We start from the raw sequence: 17,195 nt of genomic DNA, 5'->3' as shown, positions 1-17,195 counted from the left end.
TTGACATTTGCATTGACAAAAGACCTCAAGTGGCAGTCTTTAGGGTTTAGTAAATCAAACTTTTAGGCATAAGATTCTAGCCCTGTGGCCTGAAAGAGATCTACTGTCCTACCTAATAAACATTAAAAAGTTAAAAGAAACCTTTACTCTGTGCATGTTTGGCTTCTATATATACAGTTATCTATAAGGATTAACACTAAATTACGGCTCAGATGAAATTCATAGGTGGTTAGGACTAGGAAGAACCTTAAAATCATAAATATTATTTCCTCCCTTTCTTTCCTTCTCTTTACTCCTCCACTAAAATGCATTTTTACAATGTGTCTGGCACTAAATTGGGGGCAAAGGCCTCACTCTATTATGTTACCAAATATTATGGGATATAGGAGAAAGTATTTCTCTAGTATAAGATGGCCTCAGAACACCTGTTTACACAATACACGCACATACACCCCTTTATACATTTATAATTAGGAAGACTATCTAAGCAAATAGGTCTAGAAAAAGCAACATGGTGTGTTAGTATGGTACGTAAAATTTTCATTTTTTACCCTGTGATATATCCTCAGCTAACATGATTAACACCATTTCATGAATAGGGACACAGTTGTGGACAGTTCATCTAGCTTCATAGGAGCCACATGTGTGGTTGTTATTTTGGGTTTTATTAACACTGAACACTTACAAGTCTCAGCTTTTTTCCTTATTTTTTATGTTTCATTAAAAATGGGGTCAGATAAGGTCTAACAACATTTTGTCTCTTGCTGTGTGCCTAACATTTGTCAACTATGATGTAGGCAAGATACCCAAGTGTATTAGCCGTTTCTTTATTGCTAAGACAGAAGGTCTGGTATATGTAACTCGAAGGCAGAAAGGCTTATTTTGCCTCATGATTTTCGAGGGTTTAGTCCATGGTCAGTTTGCTCCAAGGCAGAGATATCATGGTGGAAAGCCATGCTGAAGGAAAGCTGCTCACTGTATGGCAGCCAGCAAGCCGACACAGCAAGAGTCCTAGAAAAACTACACTCTTCGAGGTTAAATCCCGGGGATGTTCTTCCTACAGGGAGGCCCTCTCAACTATGAATGAACTCATCAATGGATAGAGCCATCCATGCATTTAGCACCCTCACAGTCCACTCATCTGCATAGGTGTCGCATAGTACAACCAAGTCGGCAATCAAAGTGAACTGTCATTCTAGAATTCTTCACCTTCCCCTGGCAAAACAAAAATCATCTTTATTATCATATTTATTAGTAACCGTAGACTTGAATCGTTGCCGCTCTCACACATTTCAATAAACATAGTTTCATTTTTGCATTTTGATTGGGCCTTGCTAGTCCATCTCACTAATTCATATGCGTCTGGGTCAAGCCATATAAATCCTGTTAAATGAGTTCTCTATCTAAAGGAATTCTGCTTTCTGATTGGCCAGTGTATATCACCTGTGGTAACATTTGGATTCTGAATACAGTCATATCTATCAAAACCACAGGAAGACAGGGATGAGGAAGAGGATTTCCTCAAGGCAAATTATGGTAAATGGACAAAATAGGGACTAAGACAATAATGTTGTTACAGGCTGTTGTAAAAGATTCACGAGATTGATTATATATATGAAGTTTTTCATATACCAATGTGTAGTCCATATACAAATTTAATAATAAAATAATATGAACAGTAATAACTAACACTTTTTAAACACATAATATGAAAAATATGACTTGTAATTTATATGCAAAACAATCTGGCTCTCAAGAAAATAATTACATACCACTCACAGATTATTGAAAGTGATTGGTATTATGCAATTAAATAAATGAAAGACAATGGGAAAACTTTTTTTTTTAGTATATGTGCTGCCGAAGCGAGCACGGGAAAACTTTTAATAGTTGATGATACTCTGTATCATGTATGTAATGTTGTATATGAGTTTTAAATTAATTCAAGAGTTTTAGTCATTCTCCAGTAATCAGAAGTGAATATATACTGCTGAAAATCAGAATTGCTGTGTAATCAGGCTAGTATGAGCAGAGATGGTATCTACAGAGGATGTAATTATAAATTGAAGGGAGTGATGCTTCAAAGAATGAGCCTAAACGGTTTATTCAACCATTTTCCCTTTTTGGAGGATCCATATCAATAAAGCTTAATAAGAAATAAGAGTGAAATTACTGCTAACTGTGAACTTAATAATGCCCTACTGGGAGTTCATTAATATCTCTACAGGTACACTGAAGCATTATCTTAATTGCACATGATACTTTCAAAAATTGCCTTTTACAAGTTTTGTGGAAACTGCCCTCTGGAACAAGTGTTAGTACATTCTGCATCACTTTTTCTGGCCATGAAAATTCTCTAGGCACAAAGAGACCTTATTCACCTTTCCAAAAGTAAGATGTTACCCAGATGACTGACCTTGTCATAGCCATTGCTCTTATGAAGAGGGAGACTGAAATATAAAGAGAAATACAATTCAGATATTTCAATTTTTGGATAAATGGAACAGCTCCTTCACTGATGTAAATATTCTGTAATATATTTTGTTGACAATTAAGATTGAGTGTGAGTAGAAGTGGAAGTTGGATTTGTAAAATGCTTGTATTAATGTAATCAAGAACACATCTGGACAAGGGTCTTCAGTAATTTTAATAGATGTTAACAATGAAATGATGAAATGGGTATATTTCCAAGCTCCCTTTGTCTAGTAGCAGCTGACTATTAGTAAGCATAGAATAAAATTAAATGTAGAATACTTCAATCTTCTCAAAAATTCAAATGTAAAAATGCTTCACATAATCTTGCTCAATTTTCTTTGCATCAGAAAAGATGCAGAGTTCCTTTCTCTAATTCAATTTAATATGTCACTTATTTTATGTTTTTGCTTCTATTTTGACTTAACAATAGCAAAGTTAACATAAAGAACATTCATTTAGCAAAGGGGAACCCGGGATCCCAGACACCACATTTCCTTCTTTGTCTGATTACTGAGTTCTTGAGAGAAGAGAAACTAAGGAAGCAGTGAAACAACCTGTTTATAATGAGAAATCCCAGAAGACAGAATGCAGACAAAATGGATCCTGAAGCACTGTAGTGTGTGCTGCCTACAGGTGTTGAGACAAAGAGCTAAAAGTGAGAGAGGGAGACAGAGGCTTCCTTTGATTCCCTTTGCGTTTTCATCCAAATGCCAGCTCTCCCTGCGCTCTGTTCTAATGAAGAGTAAGGGAAACCTAGACATAGTATGAGAAGGAAAAGGGTGAAAAAAATGTCTTCTCAGGTACCTGGATCTGGCTACAAGAGACCCACCCAGGCAAGGTCACTTAGAAATGAGCAGGGTCTCTATGGCCACACCAGCCATGTAGTTGGGAGACACACTGAAGGACTCTTACGTTAGGATTATTTCATTCGTATATTTACTGACTCACTCATTCATTCAACAAATACTTATCCTGCGGCAACTATTCCCAGTAGAGTGCTTTCCAATGGTGAAACGATAATGAATGAGGTCCTTGCCCTCCATGAGGTTAAGTACTCTCAAGGAAGGGAGAGAATAACAAACAGATAATAGAGATAATTCTTTAATTAGAGTTGTGTAGCTTGCGACCGAGGAAAACTACCAGCCTAGAACTATTGCCCTTTCTATAAACTGCACTATAGGGCAAATGTGGGAGAGAGCTTAGAGCACCTCCTAGCGATTACTGTGTGTCACTAACTGGACGTAATTTAACTTTCAGCTCCTCAAAATAATCCAAGCAGCCCGATCACTTGTATTAGTGAGAAATGAATGCTGATGTCTCTAAAGTGTTTGTAATATGTGTACAGTATGAGTTATTTTCTTGTGCGCTTTGATCATTTTTCAAGTCAATTTTCCCCTAGCTGTGTTTTGGTCCCATTTAGAGAAATTCTTAAAAATATTCAATTGCATAAATATTTTAAACATTACATTAGAAATAAAAAAAATTGACGATATTTTTATTTTTAAAATAAAAGTTTGGGGTGTGTTACATCTGATTGCTTACAGAAGCATGGGCTTTATTGCTGTTTTTATTCCCTCTTTGGTTTTTGATTGCTTAAAAATGGTCATACATTTGTCTCTGTTGTTATTTCACTATTGTTTTTTAATTCTCTTTAAAATTAAAATAAAAAACTTACAAAAAATTGATTAATCATAAATTTTGAATGATAATTCTGAGCTACAAGAGCTGCTCCGTTGCAAAATTTGATTATTTGAATCTGTGTTTAACTCTTTCCCTTAAAGTCACATCCCTTTTGTTTTGGTAGATATAGCTGGAAAGAGATGCTTGGCGAGGGGAGATACATATTAAACTATCTGAATAAGCGAAATTAGACTTGCTTCTAAGTGGAGTAAGGATGCAAAGCATGGGAGATTACAGGGATGCAGATGTTGGCCACCCAGCAATAAAAGTGATGACCATTCAAAAAGGGGAACCCATTACCTCCTATAATTCTATGGAAGTAATGTAAATGCAAAATGGGGACTTTCAAGCACTTTCTAATTCTTAGTTTTATAGTTTAATTATGTGACTATACAACATCTCCTATGGAACTCTTAAATATCTAGAAGATCTTTAGAAGACATTTGGTAATAGAAATTCTCGTGTTAAAATTTATTTCATCAATCCTCCAAGAGCTGTTAGACTGCCTATAGAAATTCCATGATATAAATTTGCTCAATATCAGGGCACAAATTAACTTGTCAATTTTGTGTAAGTGAGAGAGTAGATCTACTGTCTAGGGCAAAAAAAAAATCCATATAAAGTCTACTTTTTAGTTGAACTTTATGAGGAATTGTAACTCTTTCCTGTGGAAATAAGTATATGCCCTTTTATCCAACAAGTCAAATTACGGTCAATGTATTCAAACTGATAATTAGCGTACTCAGTACTTTGAAGATAAACCGTCAGAGATGAGTGAACATTTTCAAAAGAAAATGTAAACAATGTATATAAGAAGGGTGAATTTTATAAGCCATCCAATAGGACATTTATGAAGTGCTTTAGTTTTCACAATTCCTGTGTGCTGAGATTATAATTAAACATAAAAATGAGGATGACATGTAAGTTTTCTGTTTATCTATAAAACAATGGCTATTTTTGGATGTCAAGTTAAAAATAAGTCCCATTCTATGATATTTGAACAGGAGATCCTAGAAGACATTAATAGTTTAATCTAAAACAAACCAAATATGCAAATGTATGGTCATCAAATCTGTAAGATGCTGATAAGCAAAGAGTAATTCAGGAAGCAGGCACCCCTCAGAAACAGGAGAGGTTCAAGGAGTTTCACACAGCAATGTGGGCAGAAAGTATTTATAGACAGAACATGTAAGTAATGTACAAAAAATGCCCTGATTGGTTACAGGTGTATGTGTTATATGGACATGTTTTGCAGATTTCAGCCTGAAGTTTTGCTGAGGCTCAGTTGGTATCACCAATCAAGACTGGGCTACTTGTTACAAGAATATAGTTACTACAATAATATCCCCTTATTTACAAGAATACATTTCAGAACCTCCAGTGTATGTTTGAAACCACAGGTAGTACCAAATTCTATTACTATGTCTTTTCCTCTATATAACTATGTACGGTGAAGTTTAATTTATAAATTAGGTGTAATAAGAGATTTACTATAATAATTAACAATAAAATACTTATAACACTGTACTGTCATAAAAATTATTTAAAATTATGAAAAAATATCTAGGTGACACAATATAAAATCAACAACATTCAAGAATATCCTTACCACTGAGAACTTAGAAGCTATAAAGTAATATATAGATATAATCACAAGAAAAAACATTTGAATGTAAAAGACACAATGAATAATATTAATTTCATAGTTTTCAAATTTAAATGTACTCGTACTTATTTTATAGATACAGTAGTAGACGTGAAAAGTCTTTTGTACATGTATTTATGTAAGCAAAACTCTGTAAGAAATAAAAGTAGTAAATACATAGCAAATTAGGTAGTATGGTTTCATGGTAGTGTTCCTTAACTTGTGTAGATTGTTGGAAGAAGTATCAAAGACGTTTGCAAATGTTTAAAGTTTGAAAATCCTGGTTCAAACCAAATCTTCTTTCACAATTTCTTTACCAGTAAAACTTAATTCAGATATGGACTACCTCACTGATAAACTGCAAATATATGATATATTATATCATAGGAAAGGGAAAGCAGTTTCTTTCACTACTCTTTTGTTTTTACAAAGACTAGTCCTTGTTTGTATATAATGGAGTACTACATTGCCATAAAAATAAACTGAGTCATTTAGAGGACAGTGGGTGCACCTTGACACCACAATGTTAAGTGAAATAAAACATACACACAAACTTAATTATTGCATGGTTTGTTATATACAAGCAACCCAAAGTATAAATAAAGAGCAAAATAAAAGATGGATAAGAGGAAATAGAGAGATAGATCTTTTATGAAAGGGAAGAGGATGATAAGATAGGATTTGAGGAAGGGAATGAAAAAGATGTGTTACATATATATACAAAATTCTTGAAAGAAATGTAACCCCTTACACTGCAAACATGGGTTAATGAAAAATAAAGCTTGGAGAAAAAGAAACCTAAATGAATTATTATTATACAGTGTGTTGATTACTTGGAAAATCCTCCCAAAATAAACTGAAAGTTATCAAAAGTAATAGCATTTTTTAAAAGGGTGCAAGAAAAATATGCACAAGATTTATATTTCTATATTCCAAAACTAAATAAGAGAATAATACTTATACTTAATGCAATAAAATAACAACTATTTAGAAATAAAGTTAACAAGTAAAGTGCAAAGTCTTCATGGAAGCAATTGTAAGATTTTACTAAGAGAAAAGAATCAGCAAGTGAATGAACTAAGATATTTTCCTATGAGAGAAGATAAAATGCAAGTGTGTAAACACTACCTAACTAAAATGTAATTCTGTTTTTCTTTTTTTTTTTTTTTTTTACCAGGAATCGAACTCAAGACCTTGCACTTGCCAGGCAGGCACTTGTGCCCCTAAGGTATATCCCCAGCCCTAGTAATTCTCATCAAAATCTTAATGAAACTTTTTTGAATTTGAAAAAGCATTCTAAATTTTATATGAAAAATTGAACATACATACTTACACTCATTTTTAAAAGAAGAATTACAAAGAGGGAATGTGCTGCAAATAAAGCAGTCTTAAAATATTGCCTTCATCAAAAAATTCTTTATTTCCATAAGAAAACTGGTAGAAAGGAGGATTTTGTTGCAGAAAATATAACTATATATCTAGCAGAGAATACAAGTTAATTTCTAATGGTGAATAATAATCATCTCATCAGTAGTGTGTTCCACTTATAACACATACTTCAAAATCATGACTATATAAGCATGAACAGTGGGTAGTCTTACAATTCCAGTGCTATAAGAAGATGAGGCAGAGGGATTATAAGTTTGGGGCCAGTCTAGGCACCTTGGTGACTTAGTGAGAAACTCTTCTGGGTTGGGGATGTAACTCACTGCAAAAAATTTGGTTCAATCCCCAGTATAAAAAAGAAATATAGATTTACACCTTAGTTTGAAAAGAACTAACTGTAAAGCCCTATAGCTAAATAAATGTGCAAAGTTGTATTTTTTGTTTTACATAAACTCTTTGTGTCTTTCATTTCTATTCCTAGGAGGGATATCTTTATAAAATCATATTTTCATCTTAGAAATGAAATCCATTTGGTCTTTTATGCCTTATTGTAGCATTATTATATGAATAGCATAGAAATAAGTATCATTGAATATAAGATGTGTGCATGATCCTAAAGGGAAATATGGGTTTGAACTAGGAAATATTTCTTATTTACTCTAGAAGGGTTAGAACACAGATAGTAATCATTTTCAAGCTGTGTGTGATAAGCAGGAAAAAAATCTGTTTCAACATGATTTTTATTACTGAAGTTTGGGGCACAGTTTAGAAGATGCATTTGCATTGGAGCAAATTCTTATGTTTTACAGCAGCGACATAAATGCAAATTCAAGTAGAAGGTTGGATGTATCTTTATGAACATTCTTTCAAAAAGTGGAAAGGGATTTCGGCAAGAAGGCGTCTGTGCAACAGCATGAAGTTTGTACATTTCCCCAAGTTGAAATTGATGGAAATGTATTGACATGCTTGGCTTCTTTCATTTTTATTTCTTGTGGGATAAAGCATCTCTCTCCCTCCCTTGATTTTTCTGCCCAAAGCTTTTATTCAATTGATATTTTCTTTATGTAAAACTTATAACTTCCAAACTGTACATGTCACATAGGTAACTCATTCTGTTGAGGTATGCGTGAACTTCGCCCAGGCATTTAAACAAAATGTTTGACCAGAAGTTTTAAAATGACCAGCAAAATAACTTTCGTGACTATATACTCAACTTTCTGGGCAAATATATTAACTCTACCAATTTTCTTTGTTTTATACTTACTCTACCAATATATTAACTCTACCAATTTTCTTTGTTTTATACTTACTATTAAAACATTTTAGTAATTACCAAATTATTATAATTAAGAGTTCAGATGTTTACTTTGGGCAGTTACAGGTCTGGGTAGAGCTCTCTGTTTTACAGCTTTGCAACCTAAGGCATGGTCATATTGTGGTTCTAATTTTCAGTGTATTCCTTTGTAAACAGTTTAATAACAGCACATATAATATATAGCATAGAATAGTGTTAAATAAGTATGATATAGTACAGTATACAGAATACTTGCTAATTAAATAATGTAGTGCATATAAAACTTTCTGGTGTGTGATAAATGGTGAAATAAATTAGAGATATCATTTTTAAAGTAATAATGCTCATGATATTTAAATAACTTCCTTGCCTTAGGACAAGGATGAGAATGTTTGAGAAAACCTGTCACAGAGCAATTGGGAAGTCCAATGTGGGGAATGGGGAACTTAAGGCAGGAAAAACATACCTTCCTCCCTTTTGATTATTGTTCTTCCCACGCACTGAACATCATTCGTTTCCAGACATCAGGCTACACAGCGCATATTTGCTGCGCCTGCCTTTCTGAACCACCTTGCACTAACGGTGCAACCAATTCATTGGGATGAACTCACTTCACCAAAGGAAACAGCGGTAAAACAGAAAGACTAGGCTTCAGTCTTGGATCTTGCTACAGGTAGTACACCACACTATTCTTGTAATGGAGATGTGTGCTCAAAAGTCTCTCAGGAGAGGCTGAGGCTTCCTTACACTACCTTGGATGTTGAGTCAAGGACTAAGAGCTTGCCCCCCACTGATGGTAGTGCGGAACTGCGTCAGGCATGGGTGATGGCGAGTGATGGAAAGTCAGTGCCAAGTGAGTAACTCTAATGCTTCGTTCTCTCTTTCATATAAAAAGACAAGACCCAAAATAAAATACGTATGTACTACTAGGAAGTGAATGGTTACATTTCAGTTATCTAGTATTACACGCTATTAATTTGGCAAAACACACATCCCTGTTGCCTCGCCACTGGTGTATTTTGAGGACCTTGTCACGGGCGTGAGTGAGTCTCTCCCCTCCTGAAGGTGGACTCTCATGTGCTCCTTTCTTGTCTTTGCAGATTCCCCAGATTAGTTATGCGTCAACGGCACCTGAGCTCAGTGACGACCGGCGCTATGACTTCTTCTCTCGTGTGGTCCCTCCTGATTCCTTCCAAGCCCAGGCCATGGTAGACATTGTAAAGGCCCTAGGCTGGAATTATGTGTCTACTCTTGCATCCGAAGGAAGTTATGGAGAGAAAGGTGTGGAATCCTTCACGCAGATTTCCAAAGAGGCAGGTAGGAAGAGACTGCAATCATCAAATTGACCCCCTTTAAACATCTATCACTTCTGGGGTTCTCCTCAGACAGATAATTACTCTGTCCCAATCTTGTATTCCCCAAGCTCTGAGAAGTACTTCTGTAAAGTCTTTGTTTATAACACATCTTTTTTGGAAAGGTTCTCAGAAGTGTGAATCTAAAGTCTCTTAAGTACTAGTAGAAGAAAGGAAGAGAAGAAAATATGAATTAAACTGACATCTTACTTCTGCCTGATAGATAACGAGGTGGATTTCAGCCTGTATATGAAAACCTGAGAAAATGTGGCTGTGTGTTTCCTCATGGGTGTAGTTTTCTCTTACTCATTCCCCCAAATGGGGAGAGTCACATAAATCCAATCTCAGGGCTATTCTATTTGAACAAGTGTAATAGTTATGACTCTGAAAGTCTTGATGACTTGACCAAAACAAATTATCCAGGATGTGGACTATAATTAGGCAAGTAGTCCTCAAATGTTAAATTACTTTGAGAAAGACAGTGCTATTTAGTAACACCTAGATAAGTTTCTTTTATATTTGTTTATTCAGCTCACACTGGAAGTAATGGGTTTGAAGGTTTGGTCACCTGTCCTCCATTGAGCAGAATTTGAAAAGGACATAAAATTCACACACTTATGAATCTTGATAATAAATATTCAAGTTCCCCTATATGAAAACATGGACTATGGTATACAGTACATAGCGCGCACACACACACACACACACACACACACACACACACACACACATATATTTATAATTCTTATTCTCAGTTGCTATAATTGTTATATAAATTTTATGCTTAAATAAAACCCTCAGATTTATTTGAAAGAATTTTTATTACAGTGATACATACATCCTTATGTTTATAGCAGCACAATTCATAATAACTAAATCTTGGAGGCAGCCTATACATCCTTTAACAAAAGAATGGATAAAGAAATTGTGGTAAACACAATGGAAGACTACTCTGCCATAAAGAAGGATAAACAAGCTATTTGTAGGCAAATGAATGTGCCTGAGCTCATAGTGCTCAGTGAGATACATCAGACACACAAGCTTAAATATCACTTAGTTTTTCTTATATAAGAAACCCAAATTACAAATAAAGAGCAAAATGAAAGATAAGTCATAGGACCTATGTAGCTACATCAATTCTCAAATGAGAAGGGATCAAGAGATGAAGGTAAATGGAGAGAGGAAAGGGAAAGGGGATGAAAAAAAAATTACGATGTGTTATGTGCATGTGCCAGGGGACACAAGGCCTGGAAACACCGTGTGCAGCAAACATGTGCTAATAAAATGAATTTTATCCAATCAAAATAATTACTTAGTAGTATAGTTAAGCAACTATAAAAGCCAAAACATTAGCAAGGTAATACAATCAAGGTCCCTTTCATAAGGAAAGATGTCACAGATCTTGAAGAAAGGGTTTTGAGGGTTTGACTGTCAGATTGCCTGTGTATTCAGATATGTATATTTACCACTGTGACTGGCACCTGTACTTGGCTACTGAAGAAAGTGACCGAGTTTTCTTGTAAATCTCATCATTTAGTTAAATCCATCATCACTAATCATACTTTCAAAATTCACTTTAGACTTGAGTCATTCCAGTATTCTCTCTGGCTAATATATTCCCAAAATTATTAAGTAAATAGCTCCTAATCATTCACAAATGCCGTTCGAAACATCCTTTCTTTGGTGTGTGGACTTGGCCATGAATGTCTAGTATCTTCTCCCATACCTCTTACCACATGGTAATATAATTTTGTGTTTGCTTTTCTTCTTATCTTGTCCCCAAAATTCCAGGAGGAGTCTATGTGTGTCTCATTCACTACTATGCTCCCAAGTGCTAGGTTCCTAAGTGCAAAATGTCTAGTATAATCCAGTTAGAAACTTTATGATTAGAAAAGAAATCTTAACTCTGGCCTTACGGCATGATATGATTTATAGGATATATTAACTATTGAGTTCATGATTCCCCAAAGAAACAGCTAATCATGTTGGATGACTGTTTTTCTTTGTTCAGTTTTTTGAGTCCTGCTTTGATAATGCTAGAGGCGGACATAGAGAAATGCCTAAAATATCAGAATAGAAGAAAATAAGATCAAGACATAATATGAATAAAATAGTGAGATAAATTTCAGAGATAGAGTCCAGATACTATCTCCCATTATATAATTGCTATAAGGGAGTCTCACATTTACCTCCAAACTACATAAGGCAGAGAAAAAACATTACCTATTCTGTTATGAAGCTTCAAAGACTCATAAGGTTAAAATCACGTTGATTGTTGAGTAAAGGATATCTTTTTTTGCATTAGGATCAAGACAGATTTTTTTGTATAAGACTGTGTTCTAAAGACAAGTCAGTGGAGAGGGTAATATAATGGTTTCACCTAGTGTTCTTACTGGTAGTAACATAAGACAGATCAGAGTCTGCTATATAATGATTCTGCAAGAAGAACCTTATAATATGGTCTGCCCCCCACCAGGTCATATTTTTAGTTAATATATTGAAATCCCTCAGCTCAAAAAAGAAGATTACATCATTGGCTGTCATTTTGAATGAAATCCTTTAATCTGAGAGCACTTCCCCATGGGTATGAGTAAGTGAAAGGCAAGTTGGTGCTGCAGAAATGTGACAAGATATTGGGAGTGCAGGTAATTTTTCAAGGATTAATTCGTTTCTCCTATCAGTATTATGGTACTTGGTGAGTATTTGTAATAAAGATCATAGGGGCCATCCAGGAACTATATGATAAATTAACTTAAATAAACCATTAATGTGCTTAAGGGATATTTCTGCAATAAAAGAAAAAGAGGGGAATACAGGGAGGGAGAGAGGGAGAAAGAAGTTATAATTTAAGTGATATGACAGTAAGTCTGTTCAGTCTCCATGTGTATGACCTAGCATACACATGAGAAGGAGTTAGTTTTTCATTTCTGTGGACCTCTTAAAATATATCTTGCTACTTTAGAAGTGATTCTGGTATTCAAAGATACATGTTCAAATCCTATGATCTCTAAAATTATCCAATTTCTTCCTTTGCTGTCCAATCAAAGAAATATTAAAAATATAAAAAAAAAATAGAAAACTGTACTCTATTGGAATTTCCAGGACATATATTTCAGCGGTGACCAATCTGTGTGGCACCAGGGTGGGATTTGGGGAAGACACTTTTTCCATGGACCAGTGGTGGAGCTGGAGTGCAGGTGTGCAGTTTTGGGATGGTTCTAAGTGGATGCAACCTAGATCCCTCACCTGCACAGTTTGCAGTAGGGTTTGTCCTTCTGTGAGGATCTAATACCACACCTGATCTGAGAGAAGGCAGGAGTCAGATGGAAATGCAAGCCAGGGGAGCAGCTGGAATACAGATAAAGCTACTGTCTTCTCTGCTTACCTTCCACACCCTCCTGCTGTGTGCCCCTCTTTCTACTGCCCATTAACCTGGCCCAGGTGAATGGGGATCCTTGATATATGTACTTGGTTAGGGAAGCCTCTAGGCTAATTTTCAGTGTTCATTTTTCTCCTCACCTGCCAACTCTAGAATGTGTTCCTCAACAAGGTCATGGGGGTGTTCTGGTAGGTAACATGGCAAGGGAGCAAGCACAACGCTTGTGCTGTCACAAAGACCTGGATTTCAGAATGGGCTCCATTACTCCTCTATTTTGACTCATTATTTAACTTTTCTTGTGTGTGTGTGTGTATGTGTGTCTGTGTTTAATTTTAAAGATAAAAAACCCACCAAGTAAAAAACATATACCTATGTCTGGTGATCTGAGCAACTACTTTGAAGATAAGAATATGTAATATACCAACTATTGTTAATTTCCTATCACCCTGTTTTGAAATTATTTAACTTTCTTTTTTTTTTTTTTTTTTTTTTTGGTTTTTCTCCGGTACCGGGAACCGAACTCACGACCTTGCACTTGCCAGGCAGGCGCTTTTGCCGCTGAGCTAAATCCCCAGCCCCTGAAATTATTTAACTTTCCACCCCTGACTATCATCATAGAGAGAATGAGACTGATGATGTCTGCTTCTTCAGACTGGTAAATAAGATGATGTGGGAGGTACATTTAATGCTCAACAGTACCTGATTATTAGTGCATCACACTGGTTCTCTATCAGTGGGAAGATACATAGTTTGAGTTTGAAAGTTGGAAAATAAAAAAAAAGAAAAGAAAGAAAATAAAAATAAAAAGAAAGAAAATAAAGAAAAGAAAAAGAAAAAGAAAATTTAAAAAAAGGAAGTTGGAAAGTAATTTGGTGGTAGGTATGTGCTTTTAGTTGTAATTGCAAGGTTATTTGTTTTATTAGCCAATTTACCACTGTTATTAGTACGAGCTCACCCTGTAATATAAGAAGAAAAGGAAGTGAGATATTCATGATGCCTTATGAATATAGTGTATGTGTATGTGTGTGTGACAGAGACAGAGAGAGAGATTACATTACATAGAGAGAGACGGAGAGAGAGAAATTGAGTGTAGTTCGTATGAGCAAATATGTTCATTGATATTTATGTGTACTGGTGGCAGGAAGGATTGACTTCTATTTTTTCTAAACAGTTTGACTTTAAGAAGCACTCCTCCTTTTACAACATTGTACTTTTCAGGTTTTATTTACTCCTTTAAGTTCTTACACTAGGGAGATAATATGATGTCTACACATGCAGGTCTGATTTATTGCTCAAAGGGAAGGAACAACTGGGATAATGGAAAAGAGAAAAGAAAGAAAGGAAAGGGGAAAAAATATATATACAAGGATAATTGTACTGTTATTTACTGAAAGGAACATTTAATGCTTAAAAATTTTTTGACCAATTTTGCATGCTTCTATCTGGTAATCTGAACAACTAATTTAAAGACAACAATATGCAATGTAACAACCATTGTTGAATTCCTACCATCTTGTTTAGTGAAGCTCTGTAATATTTCCATTTTTTTTTATTTTAAAGAGAAAAGAACAAAAACAAAATAAGAAAAAACAAAGACAAAAACATAACAACACAAAAACTATAAAAACACTACAGAATTTCAAAACAAGATGATAGAAAATCAAAAATGGTTGTTATATTACTTACTGTTATCTTCAAAGTGGTTGCTAAGATTACCAGATATAGATATGTAAGATTAATCAAATAATTAAACATGAACTGTTCCTTTCAATAAACCAATAGAAATTAGTAGTACAATTATCTTAGTTATTGTGTGTGTGTATATATATATATACATATATTTCCCTTCCTTCTTTCTTTCTTTTCTTCTTTCCCTCATCCCAGTTGTTCTTTCCTATTGAGCAGTTTCTTTCCCTTTCACAATATCTATTGTATCTTTCAGTTTTATGTACCTTTTCAGTTTCTTACACTAGGGACACAATATGGTGTTTACACATGTGGGTTTGATTCTAATTTTTGTAAAATTTTTTTATTCTCTTTAATTGTTTGATAAGTCTTGCATTATTACATCTGGTAATCGGAGCAACTTTGTTGAAGATAACAGTATGTAATACATAACTATTATTAATTTCCTATCACTTTGTTTCAAAATTCTGCATCATTTTTCTTGTTTTTGTGTTGTTTTGTTTTTGTTTATGTTGTTATTTTGTTGGTTTTTTTTTTTCCTCTTTAAAAATGTTCTTTTCTGAAAAAAAAGAAAAGAAAAGCTCCTACCCTTTTAGGATGCTTTCACTCAATAATTAACATTAGATTTAAGTCACAAGTCAAAGGCTCCTGATAACACAGAATGAGAAGCATATCCACCATGCATGAGTGAATTCTCCCATATTCTGCTGATACAACAAATCAAGATAATCCTATCAAAGAAAAGAAGCTACCCTGTCAGATACCATATAATTGGTTTGGAACATAGAGGCCTAGGAGCAGTTTCTCTAAGCCAGTGATAGCAAACATTTTAGAACTTCCAATGATAATGCACAGCCCCCTGTGTCATGCATGCCACACATTCACACCACTGCTTTAAGCTATCAAAGAAAGCTTCAGTGCTTCTTTTGTCACATATATTCTGGAAGACTTAAATAAGCACAGATGCTGCTTCATGTTGAACTTTCAAAAAGGACTGTGATATGATTTTCTCAGGTGATGAGATTTTGTAAAACATAATATTTACATAAATTGCGCTGCAATGGATACACATGCAGTGTCAACAAAAGCAATTTATTGCTCTATGTTGTAGGGAATGAGAGAGAATTCACTCTCAATATTCTTTAAAATTCAGGTCAACTCAATAACCTAACTATCCTAACTGAGTAATAAGACTCCTTCTTCTAAGTGAAGGTCATGACAAACGTTTATAACAGCATATTACACTAAGAAATTCCAAACTGTTTGAACAAAATTCATTTTAAGGAATATAAAAGTACAGACTATATGTGAGATGTGATTGGAATATATGTTAAATGCTTAAACAAAAGAAAGCATATTACAGTAAAATACACATTTCCATTAATCTCCCTTACAATATTCTTCCTCCCTTGGAGCACATTTAGTCCATCATTCTTGCAACTTCCTAAAGCAGTTCTGGAAACCCTCTTTTGTGACTTTAGTTGTGCTGTCATGGCTGCCTTGATGTCCTCAACTGATTCAAAACGTTTCTCATTCATGGTCAGTTTGATCTGCGGGAAGAGCCAGAGGCCGCCCAGGGGCAGATCTGGTGAATAAGGTGAATGAGAACGCGCTGCAATACTTTTACGAGCCTGTCTTTCGGTTGGGTGGTACACAGCAGCAGCTACACTCATCCTATTTTTTAAAATCCCACTTCATAGATGCTCATGGAAAAGAACTTCTAGAGCTACTTCAGAAAGTAGTAAGAATGATAGAGTAAGTGTGTTCAAAGTCCTTAGAAGCATTTTGATAGGGATTAATGCCAATGTGTTCTTATTACAATAAATTTTTGTAAATTTAAACATCAATAATCTTTTTGATCACTCTTTCATATGACTTTTACAGGCTGTAGACAATTTCCAGGAGGATCCCAGGGATCTTGCCTCACAAGGTGGCACAAATAGGAATGCTTTCTTATCATTAGAGCATTATCATGCTCATCAGTTTTTCAAATCCTGAAAGAACATTTTAAGTGTCCCTGTGGCATTTTGTGGCAATCACTTACCACTATTATTTCAGTTAGTCTCATTAAGTAATTATTATTCAGAAAACTTCAGTTTCTTTTTAGTTATCACATTACCTTGGCCTATAATATTTCCTAGAATAATTAAATGAGGATGTAATGACACTATTGACTATATTCAGCCTTTGGTTAGTAGACGGAAGGAGCTGCATTTGCTTATTAACATATAGCACTGTTTGCCTCTTTCCTTCCTGGATCCCATGTTCTATGTTGCTGTGTCTGTTGCTGTCAATGAT

At 34.8% G+C, this 17,195-nt stretch overlaps 1 protein-coding gene across 3 annotated transcripts in view; it reads left to right on the top strand.

Annotated features, from left to right (window-relative positions):
• Nucleotides 1-17,195, top strand: part of Grm7 (glutamate receptor, metabotropic 7) — an 818,896-nt gene that overhangs the window by 236,275 nt on the left and 565,426 nt on the right. For all 3 annotated transcript variants that reach the window (XR_001233876.1, XM_005383738.2, XM_005383736.2), the window contains exon 2: nucleotides 9,581-9,797. Coding sequence is in view for 2 of the 3 variants with exons in the window: in XM_005383738.2 (XP_005383795.1) it covers nucleotides 9,581-9,797 (217 nt within the window). In the remaining variant the exon portion in view is untranslated. The remainder of the gene's footprint in view (nucleotides 1-9,580; nucleotides 9,798-17,195) is intronic.

This window comes from Chinchilla lanigera, unplaced genomic scaffold, assembly GCF_000276665.1.
Source record: "Chinchilla lanigera isolate Chin_1 unplaced genomic scaffold, ChiLan1.0 scaffold00020, whole genome shotgun sequence".
In the NCBI taxonomy this organism is placed as follows: domain Eukaryota; kingdom Metazoa; phylum Chordata; class Mammalia; order Rodentia; family Chinchillidae; genus Chinchilla; species Chinchilla lanigera.
This window is presented reverse-complemented; position numbering and strand designations above follow the sequence as displayed.